Source organism: Ostrea edulis, chromosome 6 (genome assembly GCF_947568905.1).
Source record: "Ostrea edulis chromosome 6, xbOstEdul1.1, whole genome shotgun sequence".
In the NCBI taxonomy this organism is placed as follows: Eukaryota; Metazoa; Mollusca; class Bivalvia; order Ostreida; family Ostreidae; genus Ostrea; species Ostrea edulis.
Genome location: NC_079169.1, coordinates 58,440,177 through 58,459,220, shown reverse-complemented (window position 1 = coordinate 58,459,220; position 19,044 = coordinate 58,440,177). Strand labels below are relative to the sequence as shown.

General features: G+C 36.1%; 1 protein-coding gene across 14 annotated transcripts in view; it reads left to right on the top strand.

Annotated features, from left to right (window-relative positions):
* The window catches only part of LOC125645531 (lamin-B1-like), a 41,445-nt gene that overhangs the window by 10,283 nt on the left and 12,118 nt on the right, over nucleotides 1-19,044 (top strand). For 6 of the 14 annotated variants that reach the window (XR_007359360.2, XM_056140271.1, XM_048871090.2 and 3 more), the window contains 11 exons: nucleotides 911-1,116; nucleotides 4,725-5,334; nucleotides 5,495-5,584; nucleotides 5,811-5,837; nucleotides 11,463-11,651; nucleotides 11,943-12,222; nucleotides 12,456-12,581; nucleotides 13,472-13,692; nucleotides 13,967-14,352; nucleotides 16,495-16,708; nucleotides 17,112-17,171. Coding sequence is in view for 13 of the 14 variants with exons in the window: in XM_048871090.2 (XP_048727047.2) it covers nucleotides 911-1,116; nucleotides 4,725-5,334; nucleotides 5,495-5,584; nucleotides 5,811-5,837; nucleotides 11,463-11,651; nucleotides 11,943-12,222; nucleotides 12,456-12,581; nucleotides 13,472-13,692; nucleotides 13,967-14,352; nucleotides 16,495-16,708; nucleotides 17,112-17,171 (2,409 nt within the window). In the remaining variant the exon portion in view is untranslated. The remainder of the gene's footprint in view (nucleotides 1-910; nucleotides 1,117-4,724; nucleotides 5,335-5,494; nucleotides 5,585-5,810; nucleotides 5,838-11,462; nucleotides 11,652-11,942; nucleotides 12,223-12,455; nucleotides 12,582-13,471; nucleotides 13,693-13,966; nucleotides 14,353-16,494; nucleotides 16,709-17,111; nucleotides 17,172-19,044) is intronic. The other 8 variants (XM_056140272.1, XM_056140267.1, XM_048871088.2 and 5 more) reach the window with 3 other exon arrangements.

Below are 19,044 nucleotides of genomic sequence, written 5' to 3'. Positions count from 1 at the left end.
GTTGTAGAGCCTTCAGTGATAAAGTTTTGTATGTTAGTGTTGTAGAGCCTTCAGTGATAAATTCTGGAGTGTTTATAAGGAATGTGAGGTACAGTTAAACGTCTGATGTTTACCTGGAACAGAAAATTAAACACTAGTTGCTATCTGTCAGAGGAGCTCTCCAGTTGGGAAGTGCTGTATATGTATAGTTACCAAATATTTATTATACATTTAACCTTTGTAAGGTCACAAACTGTCTAGTCAAATTATATTTATATAGATGGTAAGAGCATTCCTATGAAAGTATTAAGTGGTGATACTTTTGGGTTACATGCAGTGGTTATGCTGTGTAATCAAGAAGTTGTGTTTCTTTTAAGATGAAGTGGGACTCCATGTATATTGTTAGATATTCACCAACAATGCACTTTAAGCACTTGTCAGAAATATTAACTCTAGTGCAAGGGATTTTTGGTGCATTTTGTTTACTTTTCTACTTGCATGTATGTTTTTAACTTAGTCTGCACTAAACTTATGTATTTGCTTGAGTTGAAATGAGTACAGTATGCTAAACACAAGAATCGCAGTACCAGATTTGCATGGTTACCTTAAGTATACTGTGGATCACTTTTATTTTGAGAGACTTAATTTTCTCGTGTATTCAATTCATGAGACACAACTTTCACAAATAATTATTCATTGCTAATGTCTTGAATATGGAAGCGTTTATTAGTAAGAACTATATAAAGTTTTGGGAATGGCTAGTCTCACAAAATTATGTGTAAATAATGTTCCTTTGAAGAAAATGTGATTTACAGTACAAAGTAACCAAAAATGTTCAGAGCTTGAAGGCTGGACTTTATTTGCATGTAGGGGCTTATCCATTCACCCAGTTATGTTATTTTGATGTTCAATCATTTGCTGTTCTTTACAGATTGAGTGAGGGTCCAACACAGGGCAGCCCCTTTATCACACACCTTGGGGACGGTGACCCTAATCTACAGCCTCACCCCCAATACCTGCTTAGATCCTCCACACCAGAGGACGAACAGACACTCCAGTTGGTGATTCCAGAGTTAGACCACTCAGCTGAAAACTCGCTCAACAACTCGGGCACCAAAAAGGAAAACACCGACATAGGTGAGTCCGAGGAATTCAGGACACAAAGTCTTTATGGAAGATTTTTTCACCTTCCTTAATTCTGCAGAGCTTCAGAGAGGTTTTGATAAAATGAATACTTCCTCACGAGCTCAAGCTGAATTCTGATTCAGAAGTAAGTTTTGTTTTATGGGCGGTTCTTTAGGTGGTTGCTACCCATGTGTAGAGCTGGAAGTCTATCAATGACACTATTCCACTTCACATCACTGACATTGGAACAGTCACCTGTATTAGAATAACAATAAGGAAGGGATTTATATGTTTATACTGTACAATATTATCAAACAAAAACGATTTGTTATATAGTAGAACATGCTTATGACAAACATGCTTATAATGAATTCATGCTTATTGTGAAGGGATACTTGTTCCCTAATGAGAGGGAAATAGTGCATTTTATTGGATATAACAAAGTTTGATGATAATGAAATGTGTTGTTGCTGGCCCTGGAGGTTCGCCATAACCACGCTCTACTGTATTTCCAGTCAAAAATGTTTTTCTTGATTTAATACTGATCAGCAGAATCTATTGCATATCATAATGATGCATTCTCAGGTCAAGAGGTCATGGCTAATAGTATGTGATTCACTATTAAATGTCATATATTTATACCAACAATATTCTTAATGCATATTTTCTAATCAGCTCTATTTTTCAACTTTGACATGATAATGATATATATTGACATTCATGGGGGGGGGGGGGGGGGGGGGGGGGGCTGACAATTCTGTCTCACATGAAATGTCAATTGATGATAAACTTTTGGTTTTTGCTGTTTAATTGCTTTTTTTCTTCAATAAAGGCACCATGACTTGCAATTTACTTTTCAACTTCACACAAAAGCTTGAAATCTACCCCAAAAAAACCTTTTCGGGCTTTATTGGATTAAATTTTCTTCCAGTGAGCCAAAAAATAAAAGAAATGAATAAAATACTAGTAATCCTAATTGTTCGCGAACAATTAGAGGGCTTTCCACCTACAATGATTTAAAAAAAGATATTTAAGAATATTTAAGATGATGTACGAAACTCAAAATGACCAAGAAAATTTAAATAATAATTTTCACGATGACCTTGACCTTTGACCTTGACCTCATTTTGAAGGTCAAAGGTCATCGGTCTTAATGCAAGTGATCCCATGTCTCTATCTATATTAATGTAAAAGCTATAAGCTTAAAAAATGTTAATCAAGACATTCAGGGACAATAATTTGTTTAGGGGTTTTCGGTTACTTTCGATTAGCTTATCAATGCTAAAAATACTTTGAAAGACCTTGAAAATGGAGAAAAAAAATTATTTTGATGATGACCTTGACCTTTGACCTTGACCTCATTTTGAAGGTCATCGGTCTTAATGTAAGTGGTCCCATGTCTCTATCTATATTAATATAAAAATTATAGGCTTAGATAATGATATTGGATACTTTCAGGGGCAATAACTATGCTTAAGGGTTTTCGTATCCCTTTGATTATTTTTTCTTTGCAAGATGGTTTTACTGTGAATTCATTAGTGAAGGTTTCGTGTCACTATGACTTTCCATTAAGTAGGAGTAGCGATAACAAGGTTTTCGACGCGAGTCTCTGAAATTCACAGGAGGGTCAAAGTTCAAAGTTGAAATGCATACTATCAAAACCAATCAAGAAGTCAATAATTACCCATATAATATTTCAATGCTATTTTAAGCAGGAAAGAGAGTATAAAAAGTGCTATTTTTTCCTCTTTTCTGATGACCTTGACCTTTGACCTTGATCTAATTTTCAAGGTCAAAGGTCACCGATTGTATTCCAGTTGATCCCATGTCTCTATGACAAACCGTTCTCAAGTTTGACATGTTTTACAAATAAATTGCAAAACATAAAGAGGCATTAACTCCCCTTAGGGGACATTGAATCCCTTCATTTTAAATTCTTCGCTTCTACTAATTACCCTCTATGTTTTAGAAAAGGTTTTATCCTTCTATCATTTATGGTTACAAAGTAGAAGTGCTAACAATGATTTCTGCGAAAGGTCCAATAACTCCGTAAGGGGTCAAAGGTCAATTACGCAGGGTAAACTGTATTCGTTTCTCAAGAAGTACTATATGATGGACTTTAAAGTTTTTCGATAAGTCTTAAGACGAAAAAATTTTTTGACGGCAGGAAAATAATAATAAACAGAACAATAACAATAGGACTTTCCACTGAAAGGTGGAAAGCCCTAATTAAACTTGCCATATTGGGGGAAATGACAAAGAGAAACTGTAAAGAGATGTGCCATGTTTTGGCCTTGCTAAGTGGAATGTTTGCCCACAAACAATACTAAGCATGTTACATATACTCCAAGAAGAATTTAAAAAAACTTTACAAGATACACATGTAGATTGTACATTGTAGGTGCTCTGTTTGGAAGATTTCTGAAGCTCAATGCAGTGCCAGTAGTAAACATTACACCTGATTGATGTTAATTGAGTTGCACTATTAAAGGACTAATTATTAGACTGTCTAATATTTCATTATATAAAACATATAAGACATTCATTCTAAGGCATTAATTTCCTATTAGGCTAATTGTCAACTTTGTTAGAATGTTGACATTACATGCACAGATCAGATGAGGCATTTGTAATAAAAAAGTACTGTTTGATATATTCAGTAATACATTAGATATTGTTACATGTATTTCTATTGATTTAAAGTACTCTAAGGTGGTAGAATTCTCAATTCCTTCTATTTTTTTCTTTCTATATTTTTGTATTCAAGTAAGCTACCACTTGCGTAACACAGCCACTGAAATCCTCAGCTACCATGCTATTTTAAACTGTTCGGCAGCCAGTTTGTTCAATGCCCCTGTCTTAAGTAGTTTCTTTGACTGTACTTATCTCTGAAAATGAAAATCATGATACCTTTCTGACAGCATATATTTTGAAACTTACCAAAATGAGTGAAATATTTTCAAAACTTGAATCTAAGACCAAGGCAGAACTACATTATAAAAAATGCAGTGAAGTCAGAACTTGTCTAACTCAGTGACATGTATGCCTGCAATGCCAAGTAATAATTCCTGTAATGAGACTATTAGATAGAAATATCGGGTTCTCAACTCAACCTAAAGAGGGAAGTAAATTTTTTATACCCTCCGCAACAAAGTTGTGGGAGGGGGGGGGGGGGTATACTGGAATCAGGTTTCCTTCTGTCCATCCATCCATTTGTAGATGCAATGGTTTCCGGGCTCTAAAGCGTTATCCTTTCCATCTACAGTCACCATATCATACATATAGACTACCCATGGGACAAAGATGTTCCCTATCGAATTTGGGGTCAAAAGGTCAAATCCTTCAACAAAGGTCCCCCTTCAAAGCCAAGATCATAATAAAGTCCACATTTAATTTCATCTCTTATCCATTTCTACCTAGAGAAGAGACTACCCAAGGTTTTGTCATGCCCTTTCTTTTTTACACTCAGGAAAGAGGTAATTTATACCTATTAACAGCATCCTTTGGGAGATTGGGATAAGCGGTGGTATTCTTAGTGAGCATTGCTCACAGTACCTCTTGTTGTCAAAGGTTTTCATGTTACATTTTTTAGATGAAACAAACCTCTCATTTTGTTTCAGAAACCAAAGAAGTTGATACTAGAGAGCCACCTTGGCAGCCAGAAGAGCTGGCCACAAGTGAAGCACCACTTCGACCTCAATCCAGACAGTCATTTGTTACATCAAGGAGTTTCATAAAAGACAAAGTTGCACACACAACAAAACCATCTGAAAAACAAGTGTATTTTGTGTCTTCGAGCCCTGAACCTCATTTACGACCAGAGAGTCGCTGCACAAACATAACAGACTCCTTCAATAAACCAATTGTAACTCCCATAGTGGAGAACCCATATGCTCGAGTGGACTCGGGGTATTCTAGTCGCTACAGTCAAAGAAGTTTTAGTGCTGGTCCTATACGCAAACCAAATCACAGTACCAGCAAGATGAGTTACGGAATGACGGAACATTACACCAATACTCTCTCCCAGCATGCGTGTAATCGCTCACAGGAGAAGGAGGAGCTACAGAGGATAAACGATCGTTTTACGGCATACATCCAGAAAGTCCGCCACTTACGAGAACAAAGTGGACAGCAGGTGGATGCCACATCCTTCATCAAGTCAACAAAGGTCTTAGAAGATGAAGTCGCAACATTAAAGAGCTTGTATGAACGAGAACTGGACAATGTTAGGTAATTTGTTGGTTAAGAACAATTCGAAGTATTCAGTGGAGTGGATATGAAGATTGTGATTAGTATAAAATTTGCATGAAAATATTGAATACTGTGGGTGTGCTTTTTACCGTGTGATTTTTATCTCCTGAAAAGTGCTATACTTATATTTTCATTTCAGGAGACAGTTGGAAGAAGTTACAAGGGAAAGGAATTCATATCAGATGCAGAGTGGCAAAAATAAACAATTTTCAGTAGACCTTGAGAGCAGGTACATTATCTACAGCTATACTCAATTTCATGCTAAATATACTAAACCTTCAATTTAGAACAATACGCTACTACCAGATACACAGATTATTACCTTTTTACATTTTGGTCTTTCTCAAAAAATGAAATTGAGAAAAGAATTGTAAGTCAAGAAAATTACAAAGTTTGAAGATGAATTATGCTTAAGATGATGTTTAGTGACAATCAGCCTGTATGTATATCTACAGTTACTGTGAGGATGGCCAAGATGCAAGGTAGGAAATTAAATAAGACCCAAACCTGAATGACTGTCCTCATAGAATAATTCAAAGATTAGCTTAACTGCTCTGAACCAATGAATCATTGAATTTGAAGGCAAAACAAAATACACCACAATGGCCGACTCTTCCTTTGATTTGGTCACCAGATGTATGCCTGTTGTGATCTGTTTCTGTTCATCGTTGTGTCTTAAACATTTAAGTATTCTAACTTCTCAAATGCTTATTGGATCAATTTTTACTGTTCTGTAAAAGTGGTTATTCATGCGTGGGGGAAATTTACACTAATTACGCGGTCATGTAATAAGTACGTAAATTTCCCCCACACGTATAGTTAGAAATATTGGATATAATATATATTATATTCCGTTACTGCGTATCTTTTCCCCACGCGTAATGTTTGATGTTCAAAAATGCGTACTTAACCCCCAGTATAAATAACCACTTGTACAGTGATTGACATTTAGCAATATTGGGATAAGGGGAACAAAATTATTGAATTTTGTAGCCCTTGTTTTCCTAAGGAGTGAGGGATGAGGCCAAAACCTCAAAAAATGGTGCAATCTTAAGAAATCTCCTTTAATGATAATCTGTATGCATAGTCATGATAAGGAAGGACACCTTTACCAAACTTGTGAAATTCATAGGTCAAAGGTACTTACTGGTGTGAGGGCAAGGCTCTGTGGCTCATGTAGTGAAAACAAGTTTTTTTTCTTTAAAGTCATCTTATTGACTCCTAAGCACCAAACAAGCAAATTGAGTACAGGGTAATCTAGGGAAAGAAGTGTCTACCCAAAGTAAAAGTCCTGTATAAAGGGTTCTGAAGGTAGGGCTGAGGCTTTATGGCTCTTATTATGAAAATGTGATATTTCTTTTTAAGGGGACTGGTTCACGATTTTTGAGAAAAATATTTTTCATTTTTGAAAATAAAATATAACTCATTTAATGTTAACAGCCAAAATTTTTATTTTCTGAATGCAAGAATAAAAGCAATATTTTAGCCTTAAATCTGTGTTATGTAAACGAAGACTCTCATCTTTTAATGTATACAAACAAACCAGTGAAACAATAGTTTTGTAATTTAAAGCATCTTAATTCTGCAGAGTCACAAATTTTAAATTTTAGATGACACATTTTACCCCAAAAATGGCTGAAATGTGAAAGATGTGATAAACTTTGATCAATATCCATTTCTTGTGAAAATTTCGTAAACAATAACACCGCAATCTTTGTTTACAATACAAAATAATAAACTCCCTAAAATAAGCTTCTGTGATAATGTATAACCTTAATTTTTATGTGAACTCTTTTAAACATATTAGACAGTAGATCTTGATCATTAAAAGTGAAAAACAAAATTTTGGGGGAAATTGTGAATCAGTCCCATTAAGATCTTTTTCTTGACTACTTAATATCAAACAACCAGAGCACATAGGAAAAAGACTACCAAAGTCATTTGGGGTATGCAGCCAACATCAAAAGTGATGCAACTTCTCAGTTCTACTAAGATCTAAATAAACTGTTGATTTTCTTTCAGAAAACATACACTGTAGGTCACAGCTTTGTACAAACAAAATTTTTCTGTCACATGACTGGAAAGATAAATCTATGGTATACATGTGGATATGAATCTTGTCCAAGTCTGTGTGTGATGTTTAGAACTGAGAAACACTGTATGAAAGATCTCCATTTTATATCAAAATATGACAAATGGCAGCAAAATATCGTTTTTTGATGTTATAATTCTGGTTTTATGTCAGTTTTATCAAATTTAGAATAATAACAGATTTGCATGGGGACTCTTACACTTAATTTTGAAACAATGGTATGAATATTGATATTTAAATCCCTTATTTATAGTCTTCTTGTCACTAGGTCAAAATAAAAATGTTAAAGTAAAGTACATTAATTCTTTCCCTCGATCATAGCATCTAGGCCACAGCAACATTAGAAGCCTATAATAAGCACAAAGGTTTCTAATGAACAGAGGATATGTAATAATTAAGTCTAAATCAATGTCAAGGTCACTGATTAAAAAAAAATGTTTAAAATATTTGACCAGGCTACAACTTTGTAATTCCTCTTCTTCTTTTTTTAATCTCAAAACTGGAATTACCAGAGTTTGAAGGATAAACGCATTGTATCATTAACATAGAATCCTTCCAATATACATTTAATTTTGTATTCAGTTATTGAGTACTCAAACTGTACTGATTAATAAAGCTTATGGGCCTTTTATTTCCTTGTACATGTATATTCACTTAGAAATAAACACACTAGACAGGATACCACCATAAAGTAGTTGTCTGAATTATAAACGTACTATAAACATGCAGTACTTATTTCTGCCAAGTCCACAGTCACATAAAATGCACGTAATTTCATATCAGTGGACTTCAAGTATGTAAGCTATGTTCATGTAAGCCATATGCAACTCAGCAAAAACTTGTACCAGCACAAAAAACCAAAACTTATAATCTGTGAAATTAAATACGTGTATGTCGTATGTGGAGTGAAGTATTTTGTCGGCTGGGAAATTCAACGAGCCAATGGTTCAGAGTCATCACAGTGATCTTGGAATGATTCGAATTTGATGACCCAAACCCAGTCCAATGACCTTGTCTGCCTTTCTCAACCTGTGTCATCCTTCACCGAAATTCTGAGTGTTGTTAAATTACTACCGCATACAATTTAAAATGATTTAAATTTTATTTTGATGGCCCAGACCCAATCTACTGACCTTGTATGCCATTCTTAACTTTGTTATCCTTCACCTAAATTGTAAATGTTAAATTGCTAATGAGTGCAATGCTTAGTAGTGGTCACGGTGGCTCAGTGGTAGAGTGGTTGCTTCATGACTGTGGGTTCAAGCCCAGTTTGTGCCTTCGGTGTGTTGTCACTGCTCCTTTGGCAAACACTCAGCATTTAGTGCAATCTAATTAAAATCAGATCCTAGAATACGCTCACAATCGCTATAATAGGATCTGACATAACCCCATAGGGGGTCATGTCTGCATGACCTTTCGCTTGGAATATTCATGAGAACTATCAACCAGTCAGATTGCGCCATACAGACAATGGTGGCTATTTAGGCGGTTCCTGGCAATTCGTAAACAAATTGCTGTAATCTCTCTCCCAAGAAGTTTATTCCACACTGTAAAATTGTATATTCTCGCATAATGAATTTTAAACTTTCGCAATAATGCCTAATCTATTCCGTTCATACAAACAACAAAACGTACGATATGAAATACACCCAAATTGAATTAATTGTGAATTCCGATTTATGTATAAATAGGGATGGGTACGATTTGAATAGTTTTCAAGATGGTTTACTTAAATAACGCGAGGAATATAACGTCAGTCGACGTCAACGGTGCATTGTGACGTCGCATCTAGCTGCGATATGTTTTCTTTCAAACCAAACAATCGCAGCCACTTTCCTTGAATTGTGAACACCGACGATTTCAAAGCCGACGCGCTGTTTGGCTGACATAAAGTTCATCTGAACATGACCCCTAATCGGGTTATGTCAGATCTACTTACGCAAGGTATACGGCACGGATCTATGAAGTCTGATTTTGATTAGATTGCATTTAGTGGTGAGAGTCATGAGTGTTTTGGATGAGACTTTGAAACCAAGGTCCCATGTCATGGCAGGTATTTGCATGTTAAAGAATCCTCACTGTTAAAGCAAGTATTGGTCTAAATTTTATGGCACTGTACACCTACTGCTGGTGATGGCTCAATATGAGTGGGGGAAAAAATCTCAAAAATGTCTGACATAAAATAAACAGACAAAAGTTTTTAAGTCCTCCCATGATATTTCATACAAATCTGGGCAACAATTGTGAAATAGATCACTAATTTCTAACAGATCTTGTTTAGATTATTATTTAAGAAACATGTGTCATGCTATTCATTTGAATGCAATCTCTGCTTTTTGCTGAAGAAAATGTTTTTTCTTCGAATGTTCAAATAATGTTATACTACTAAGGTTGAGATTTTCTTACATTGTTGAAATTTATTTTCAAATTTTCAAGTATTAAAATATTTTTGAAGACATTAAAAAAAGTATTTTAACAAAATACATGTATGACAATGCCATTTCGAATTTGCATGCTGTTGTTAGTTAGCTCATCTGAACTGAAAACTCAAATGAGATTTTCTGATCAAAATTTGTCTGCTATCTGTGAACTCACATTTTTTCACAAGCCCAATTTCAAACAAATGTAGCACAAAGCATCCTGGGGTGAAGGGTATTTAAATTTGTGAAAATGGAGGATCATGCCCCTTGCCATGGGGAGATAATTAAGAAATAGTAAGATTAGGGTTGGGTGTTTTAAAAATGTTTCTCTCAAGAACAAGGACCATGAAAACCTTAACTTGCATAGAAACATCCTTATACATGAACATGCAATCCCTGAAGTCAGGATTTCTCCACAATGGTTGTTTAAAAGTTTTACAAAGGAAAATCCTTCAAAACTCTCCCCTAGAACCTCAAGGATACAGTCTGTTAGTTAGAATACAAGCATCCTCGTGTGTTGTATTTCAATACAAGCATCCATGTGGGTTGTAGTTTCAAGTCTCTTCTTAATATGGTCCCTTGATTTAAAATCTTCTCATGAATGACAAGGGTGCAATATCTAATTAATATGCAAGCATTCTCATGTAGTGTAATTCAAAGGTTGGGCCACAAGAGGATTTTAAAATGTGAAGAAATGTTACAAACATACATGTAGGACAAATCTTTTCAGAAACCACCAAGGTTTAATATATGTTAAATCAATATGGAAACCTTCTCGTGTAGTGTAGATTCATGTTCACACAATGGACCCTGGGTTTAGGATGGGATACAGGAGAGGTTCAGTGTTTCACATACAGGGTGTAATTCTATGAAGTCTACTTAACAAGAACTACAAAGGTATAGAATGCCAGATGAATATACTAGTAGTGGTTATATAGTGTATATTCAAGCATGTTCACACATCATGTGCAACAGGGCAAGTGTGGGATCATAATCGGAATTTAATGTTTTTCTGGAAACATGTTCAGGTGAGGGATGTGGTCTGTGGGCCTTTTGTGTTGAGTTGTCAATGCCTTTATGATTAAAGATTTGCAGGGCATGGCTAGATCATTTTGTGTTGAGTTGTCAATGCCTTTATGATTAAAGATTTGCAGGGCATGGCTAGATTATTTTGCTGATGAGCTTTACAGACAGATCTATCTTGTAAATATTGGTTTAGATAAATACAAAGAATAATGATAGGTAGTGGTGGCTGATCAAACTGTGGTTAGTGCATGCTGTTATAGGTCATAATGTCTTCACCGTGAAGTCATATCATTGTAATATTTGTTAATGAGCTGCGCAAAATTCAGTAATAGTATCGATATCAGCTATGTATGGATGCTTTGATTTCTGAAATGTGTGCAGATGAATGAAGCACCACTGTAAATGATATTATCTGCTAATGCAACCTAATTATGTAAAATATTACATTGATTCGAACACCTGTATTGTTTTATTACTGATATTATGTTAACTTCTACATCAAAATAAAGGTATCTAAAGTCATATAAAGGGTTATATAAAAAAGATGACGATTCTCGTCTGTTTTACAGATTATCGGTAGAGTCAGAAAAAACGAGAAAACTAATGGAGGAAGTCAATATCAGTCATAAACGAATTCAGTCCTTACAAAATGAGCTGGCAGAAACAAGAGCAAGTGCTGGTCGGCCATTCGATGACATCAACAGCTTGACAAGAGATGCTGACAAGATGACAAGAGAGATTGAAACCCTCAAGCGCAGGTTTGTCACAACAACTGTTAATGCTTTGTTGTGTAAACTGCCATCACCATGTACTTGTAAATCTATATACTTCTGTATGTCCTTGTAAAATTTGTGGATTATGTTATACAAATCATACAATGTAGATTGAAGATATATATAAAGGTTTGTTTTATTTTTTTTTTTTTTATTTTTTATTTTTTTTTTTCGTGCTACATAGTAGCATTAATTTTGTGGACAGAAAATAAAAATACACCACACACACACATCGAAAATTACAAAGACATACACAATCTCTCTCATTCTCCACAGATATGAGAAGGAACAGCTAATGCGGCAGGAAGCAGAAGAGAAGGCTCACCAGGTGTCTCAGAAGATGGAGTTTGATAACCAGGTTTACAGTCAGCAAATTAATGAGCTCAGGGAGCGACTGGAGAACTCCAATGCCACCATACTCGGTCTAGAGACTCGGATGCGTCAGTACGGCAAATCTGACACATCTGTATCGGCTCTGCTACAGCAAGTTAGGGAATCCGCAGAGGAGGAAATGGTTCGATACAAGATGGAGTCTGAGGAAAGCTATGTTAGAAATGTAAGTTAACCTTGTAAAATGTAAAAAGTTAACATAGATGCTTTGGACTTCTTTTTTTACAAGTATTAAAACAGAATTTTACATTAAATTTTGTGAGTTACTTTGATTTGCGGCTCATTCCAAAATTTCAGCATCTTAGTAAAGCTGTTTGTGATTTGTAAGTGAATATCTTATTATTTTTTTGCATTATTGCATCAAATATATTTGATATTCCAATCTTTCTCCTCTTTTAGATTACTGCTTTGAAAACTCAAATGGAAAATGATGCCAAAACATTTGATAGATTGAATATTGAGAAATCACAGATTATGGGGCAAATTGTGGAACTATCGGCTAAGATTACTTCTTTGGAAGGACAGGTATGTTGAACTGATTTTATTAGAAAAAAAGATACAAGGTAGAATAAACATATGTAAGACTCCAAAGTGCGATAAGACTCCAAAGTGCGATGGTCACGCCAAACCCTGATGGTCTGCGCCAAACCCCGATGATGTGACACTCCAAAGTGCGATGGTCCACACTCATTCGCCAAAGTGCGATGGTGTGACACGCCGAAATCCATTGGTTTGTAAACGACACAGTGTTTTTGGTACAGACTGAATCAACTGTGTGTTGTTTCACCAAAATATCAGTGCAAAATCCATGCATAAAAAGTAAGAAGTTTCATCTTATTTCATTACCATCTAGTTGTGTTATTAAACACAAAATTTTCCAACGCAAAATTGTATAGAATGTTTTATATTATAGCATACCCCCAGGAATTTATTACGTGTACGTCACAAGTAATAGATGATCATGAATTAAAGAATGTTTTGGCAAAGTAGATGGTTTGACAACAAATGTACTTTGCCGTTCTCACTATCCTCAACCTTGTATACCTTGCCGTTGCTGTCGTACGTGTTGCATTTCTTCGGTTTTATTTTGAAAGACGTTCAGCATGACGTCACAATGACGTGACGTAACAAACATTACTGAACTCCGCACCATCAGACTTTGGCGTCGCCATCGCACTTTGGCGTCCGTAACGTTAACAAACCATCGCACTTTGGCGCAGACCATCGCACTTTGGCGTTACCATCGCACTTTGGAGCGATCATCACACTTTAGAGTCTTACACATATATGTAAATGCTCAGGAGATAAATGATGTAGTCAAAGGAGGTTCCTCTTAATAAAAAGAATATTTTCACCACTATTGATATTAAAGCTATAAAAAATATTAAACCTGTTTTTGTATTTAATATAAACAGATTCAGAGTTTGAACCATCAGAAGGTCTCCCTGGAGGGAATGTTGGCCCAGGAAAAGGCACGCACCAGTGAACAAGTCACTGCTATGTCCAAGAAACTGAAGGATGTCCAGGAGATGTTGTTTGTGAAGATGAGAGAGGCCAGTCAGCTACATGACTGTCATGTGCCACTGAAGGCTGAGCTCAGTGCCATGAGAGCACTGCTAGAGGAAGAGGAAAATAGGTCATTATCTGTCTCATATCAATCCAGAATGTAGAATGAACATGTTTTTGATGTCCATTGCTTTTTTTCCCTCTTAAATGCAAAATAGTAATGGTTAGTGATGAACATGATAGACAATGTAGCTTGACATAGGCAGCTGTTATGAGTTTGTGCTATAAGGTGCTGTTTCCTGTCTGAGGAAACGACATGTAGTATTAAATAAGTGATTAGTTCAGTTCTTGACCATTTCCTTGCAAAGAATTTAACTTTGATCATCAAACTTTCTCCACAACAGGTTGCAGAATCCAGCAACTGAAATAAACCAGGTGATGACCAGTGCCTCGATCTCTCAGGCCGACCATACAGCAGCTTTGGAAACATTGTCCTACGCTCCTCAACCTCAGGCCTCTCTGATGGCATATACCCAGCCCTCTGCCCCACCTATGTCCCCCTCATATGCCCCGCTGACCACCGCTAATCTGACCAGTGAGTACATTCCTCAGTATGATCCGGTAACAACAGAAGATTTGGATACAGCTGGATTGGGATTAGATTATTTTGGAGGAGGAACTAGATACACTTACCAGACAACACCTAGTGTCAACAAACTGCAGATTGAGCCTTCACCACCCACCACCCCGCGCCTCGTGGGGCCAGTGATGAGAGCTAAATCAGCCCCAGGTAATCAATCAATAGAATATATATACACTATTGTTCATCTTTTTAGTTTAGTTCAGTGGAAAACTTTTGAGTTTAAAGAAATGTTCTACTGTGCAAGTTGTACTCTTGTGTCGAATTGTAATGATATCAAATAGAAAATAGATCCTTTAAAACAAAATTTTACAAATGAACTGAAATTTTCTCTGCAGAAGTGGAGAAATATCTTGTTTATCGCCAGAAAGGAAAATCATATAAGTTGCCTTATATAAATGTAAATGCCAAGAAACCACAAACTTTACACAAATCCAAATATGAAGGTACCCGTACACTGCGCATGCATCATTATGAAATCAGTTTTTAAATGGAAATATAAAATGCATCAGTAATGTAGCAGGGTTCGAAATTACCTTATGTCCGTAAGTCCGAGACTAATAAAAAACGTGTCGGACTAGTAAATTCTCTATAGCACTAGTCCTTACGGACTAGTGAAAATCCAGAAATCAATCTTAAATTGGTTAAAATTTTAGCAAGATTTGTCCGAGTCTCTTAGATGTTTGAACTTATGGTCGATTACTTGCATGCTTAAGTGTTCGCGTGACTATGACATCCTGATCTTCCATACACATGGTGTGCCTTTGAGACCGCCGTTCTTCAAACGAGCACAAATTCCTGTCGATTCCGAAGGCTGAGTACGCATCACGAGAACGGGTTCAAGGTGCAAGAACTGCGAGTAGTGTGGTCTAAGAACATGCACGTTTGTGCGCATATGTTCTCGTCATTCGCGACTCTAACACAGGAATTCGTAACAATACATAGCTCATGGCTTGGTCAATCGAGTGAATTTTATTGACTTTATTGATAAAATCTCAAACTCCTGTGACTCTAAGAACTGAGCACAAAAACAACGGGAACGTCGATCTCGAACGCACATATGTAGTTATGGACGAAAAAAAAGGATTAACTCAGAAGTTACTGTATGCTTATGAAGATCTTGAATGCAAAATAAAGTATGGTGGTTTTTTCTTCTGTAGGAGTCAGAAACTGAATTGCTTGCAACTGTGATGTGTTTAGTTTCATTAAATACTATTGAATAAAATGAAAATCATTTAATATGATATACTGGACGGACTAGTGAAATGCTTTGCGGACTAGTGAACATCAATAGTGACTAGTCCGTACAAACTAGTGCTTGAAAAAGTTAATTTCGAACCCTGTGTAGACTAAGACATCAGCCATACTGCTTACTCTGTATGTAGTTAGCTATAGCAATATGTGTACCTCGCTCACATGCTTAAGCTTGTTTATCCTAAATGAAAATAAGGCTGCTTATTATACCGATCATGTTTATATGGTGTTGATATTTTATGAAATATCCTTCTGTTTTGAGTTTTGAATGCATGGAATCTTTTTCTTGCAGGTGTTTTTTAAATTTTCTTTATTGATTTGAATGCGCACGAGTTTGTGTACTCTTAAGAGTCTGTACACTTCCTGAAATCTATCCTCTGGGTACATTCCAGATTTGTCATTACTTTACAGGGGAGCCATTTAAACTTCCAAGTAGGCGGCCCCAGAGTGCCAAGATTTATTCCCCACCAAATGATAGTGTGTCGAGGGAGACGGCTAAGAATATTTATAAAATCCCAGAGAGACCAAAAAGTGATAAATATTACTCTTCACCCATATGTAGGCGTATATCTGATGTCACCGTGAGTGACAGCTCCGATAGTCCATGCCCCTCCCCTCATCAGTACAAAGGTACCCTCACTGAGTGCTGTGTATATTGCACTTCCACTTGTTTGCTCTGAGAAGAGAAATCAACAGCAGAATCATTGGTTTCCTTAAACATTCTTCTACAGGGGATGGCAATATATATGTGATGCCTTTTCGCTTTACTTAGCCACCCGATTGTTTCACTCTACAGCTTGAAAACATGTAACACTTTGGTTTGTTTTTACTGAAATTTCTGGATTTGTTTGGCTGCACAATTATTGTACTGTGTAATCAAAATAGGCAAAAAATATTAATACCAGTGTTGATTTATGCTATAAAACTGTTGTTGTGAATGCTTAGAGCAGTGAAGATCTTGATGACATTGTTCATGGGTTTCAGCACATCTGTACTCTTGATTGACTTCTCACTCATGCATTTTGTTCTCATTGACAGTTGGGGCCCAGGTCAGAGGTCAGAATGTTCCTCTAATCCCCACCAGTATGGGTAAAGGACAGGACTACTTTGATGAGATGTTCCGTGACCTTGCTAGAGAGACCTTGTACACGGCCCCACCAACCCCACCTCCTCAAAAACCACAGAGGAGTAAATCAAGTCTGGAGAAGTACCAGAATTCTGTCTACCATGACTACAACACTGCCACATCCAGGTAATCTTCTTTACTCATGTGACTGTCATGTGACTCATAATTGTCTATATATGCATGTACATATATATTTAAAATAAGAATATAGGAAATATATCTACATGTTATTTTCACCTTTATCTATTGCATATTATACTACATGTATTATCATATATTCTACTGGTATATATTAGCACCGACTACTTTGTGTAATGTAGATTTCAAAATTATGATACACAATATGCAATACTATTGCAAATTATTACACTCTGTTAAATTCATCCTGTTGATTCATGATTAGATATTTTTTGCACAAAAAATATTTCCCTCCAAGCTAGATGTTGATGGATTTGGACATTTTGATAAACATGTAGAAATAAGGCTGTACAGAGTGATACTTTGATGTAATTAGTCTGCCCTTTTGCAGTCGCTCAGAGACCCCTGAGTATCCACAACACTTACTGCCCAAGGACGCTCTCGTGTTTAGGTACACTTCTTGCCGCCTGCTTGCTCATGTAATCTTTGACCTTGTTTTCCGTATTTTTCCACATGTAGTTAGAGCTTCTGCAATCCATTGTATATGTGCACCAACACTTTTGCTGCATGGTTACCTGCATGCATGGATTTTATATTTTTTCTTGCCAGAAATTTAAGGTCATGGTGTGTTATGTAAACCAGCTTCTGCTGCTTTTAGTATTTGTTTTGTTGTTTAATTTTAATCAGAAAAATTTGAATATTATGAAGTAATTTTTTCAAACTTATGAACAATCATCCATATGGTAATATCTTATTTAAATATTCTTTGATTATCCTGATTATTGCTACTGTAGAAATACTTAGTCAGAAACTGGTTTACAGTTGTGAAAAAAGGGGGGAAGGTTTGTAAAATTTGTTTCATACATTTTGGGTTCCATTTTATTCTGAAAGTTTCACTGTGTACATATTGTGCTGTTATGGTCACTGATGGGGCTAGGAGGAGTGATGATTTGATCATAGATTTCCATATGATATGGGATGACTCTTGCTGGAGCACCAAGGAAATTGAAATATAGCAAATTGATTGGTAAAGGTTATTGGTGTGTGTTAATTAGTATGACAAGGTATATTGTGTATGAAAAATAATGAAAATGAAGTTATCCTCAGATGGGAAAAAGAAGGTAGAAAATGAGAGAGGGGAGGTAATACGTTCTTATCCTGGGAATTTGTAGGAGGCTATAAAAGCTCATGGCACCAATTTTTTTTTCTGTCATGAAGACTTTGCCTTTTGCAATTCTTCTTAGATTCCTTTAAGTTTATTAAGCTTGTGACAATGATGACAAATGTTATGCTTAAAACAATGGCTATCTTGTGCATTCTAAATCTTGTTCACAAAACACATCCTGTTGGAGAAAATTGTTAAGAGTTATCTTCCTTTGCTTGAACCATGTTTTCTTGCTTACTACTACTCTTATAAAGAGAGAAGTTGGATGAGGCCACAAACTTGTTTCAAAATGGCTTCATCATTGTATACTGAGATTAACCAATTTTCTCGGCCCATGTCATTTCTTTTCTCTTTCAAGTATCATTGAAAGTAGAATACATGTATTTATCCAAACTGCACTAGGAAATTAGAAAGCCCATGGTTGGTTTCACCACTGAAGTGAGAACAACTGAATGATGATGGTGATTATGTTAAACTTTTATTGGTAAGATAAGCATGTAGCTTCATGTTGTCCTGTTCAGCACGCTGTTCTCCGTGCCTATCTACTGGAATGTGTACATACAGTATAGGGATGGATAAATTGTTGTGAATGAATTGCTGTCCAACCAGGGGATTCTAGTAGTTGTGTGTTAGACAGTCCATAGTGTGCTATGTTCTGCAGAGTGGCAATTAATTACTGACAAGAATAACCTTATGTCTGCACACAACTAATAGGCAAATAAAATGTGGTATTTTAAGCCTTTGATAAGGTGTCTCTGATAAGGTGAAGATTGCCTGGTTTGGATGCTGTGAGTTTCTACTGCTTGTTACAACGGAAACCTGCAGTCTTTTCTGGAGTTGAATTGTTAAAACTTTCATAAGTCTTATGTCTCACCTCTACAAGATAAAAGGCAATTAGGTCACTCAAAGATTTCAATGTACTTTGCAAGTACATGTATCACTACATGTGTATGTGTCGTGGTTTCATTGCCATCCATTTTTGGAAAGTGTAGGGACATTAAATCTGGTCATTCCATCTTCTATAGTCTGTCACAAAAACATGAACTTGGCCAATTTCTTTGCAAATACCATCACTTTAAGCTTCATACCTGTCATACCTTTACATTGTGATAATACCTTTCAGTGAATACCAAAATGGATTGGTGCCCCATTGAAACAA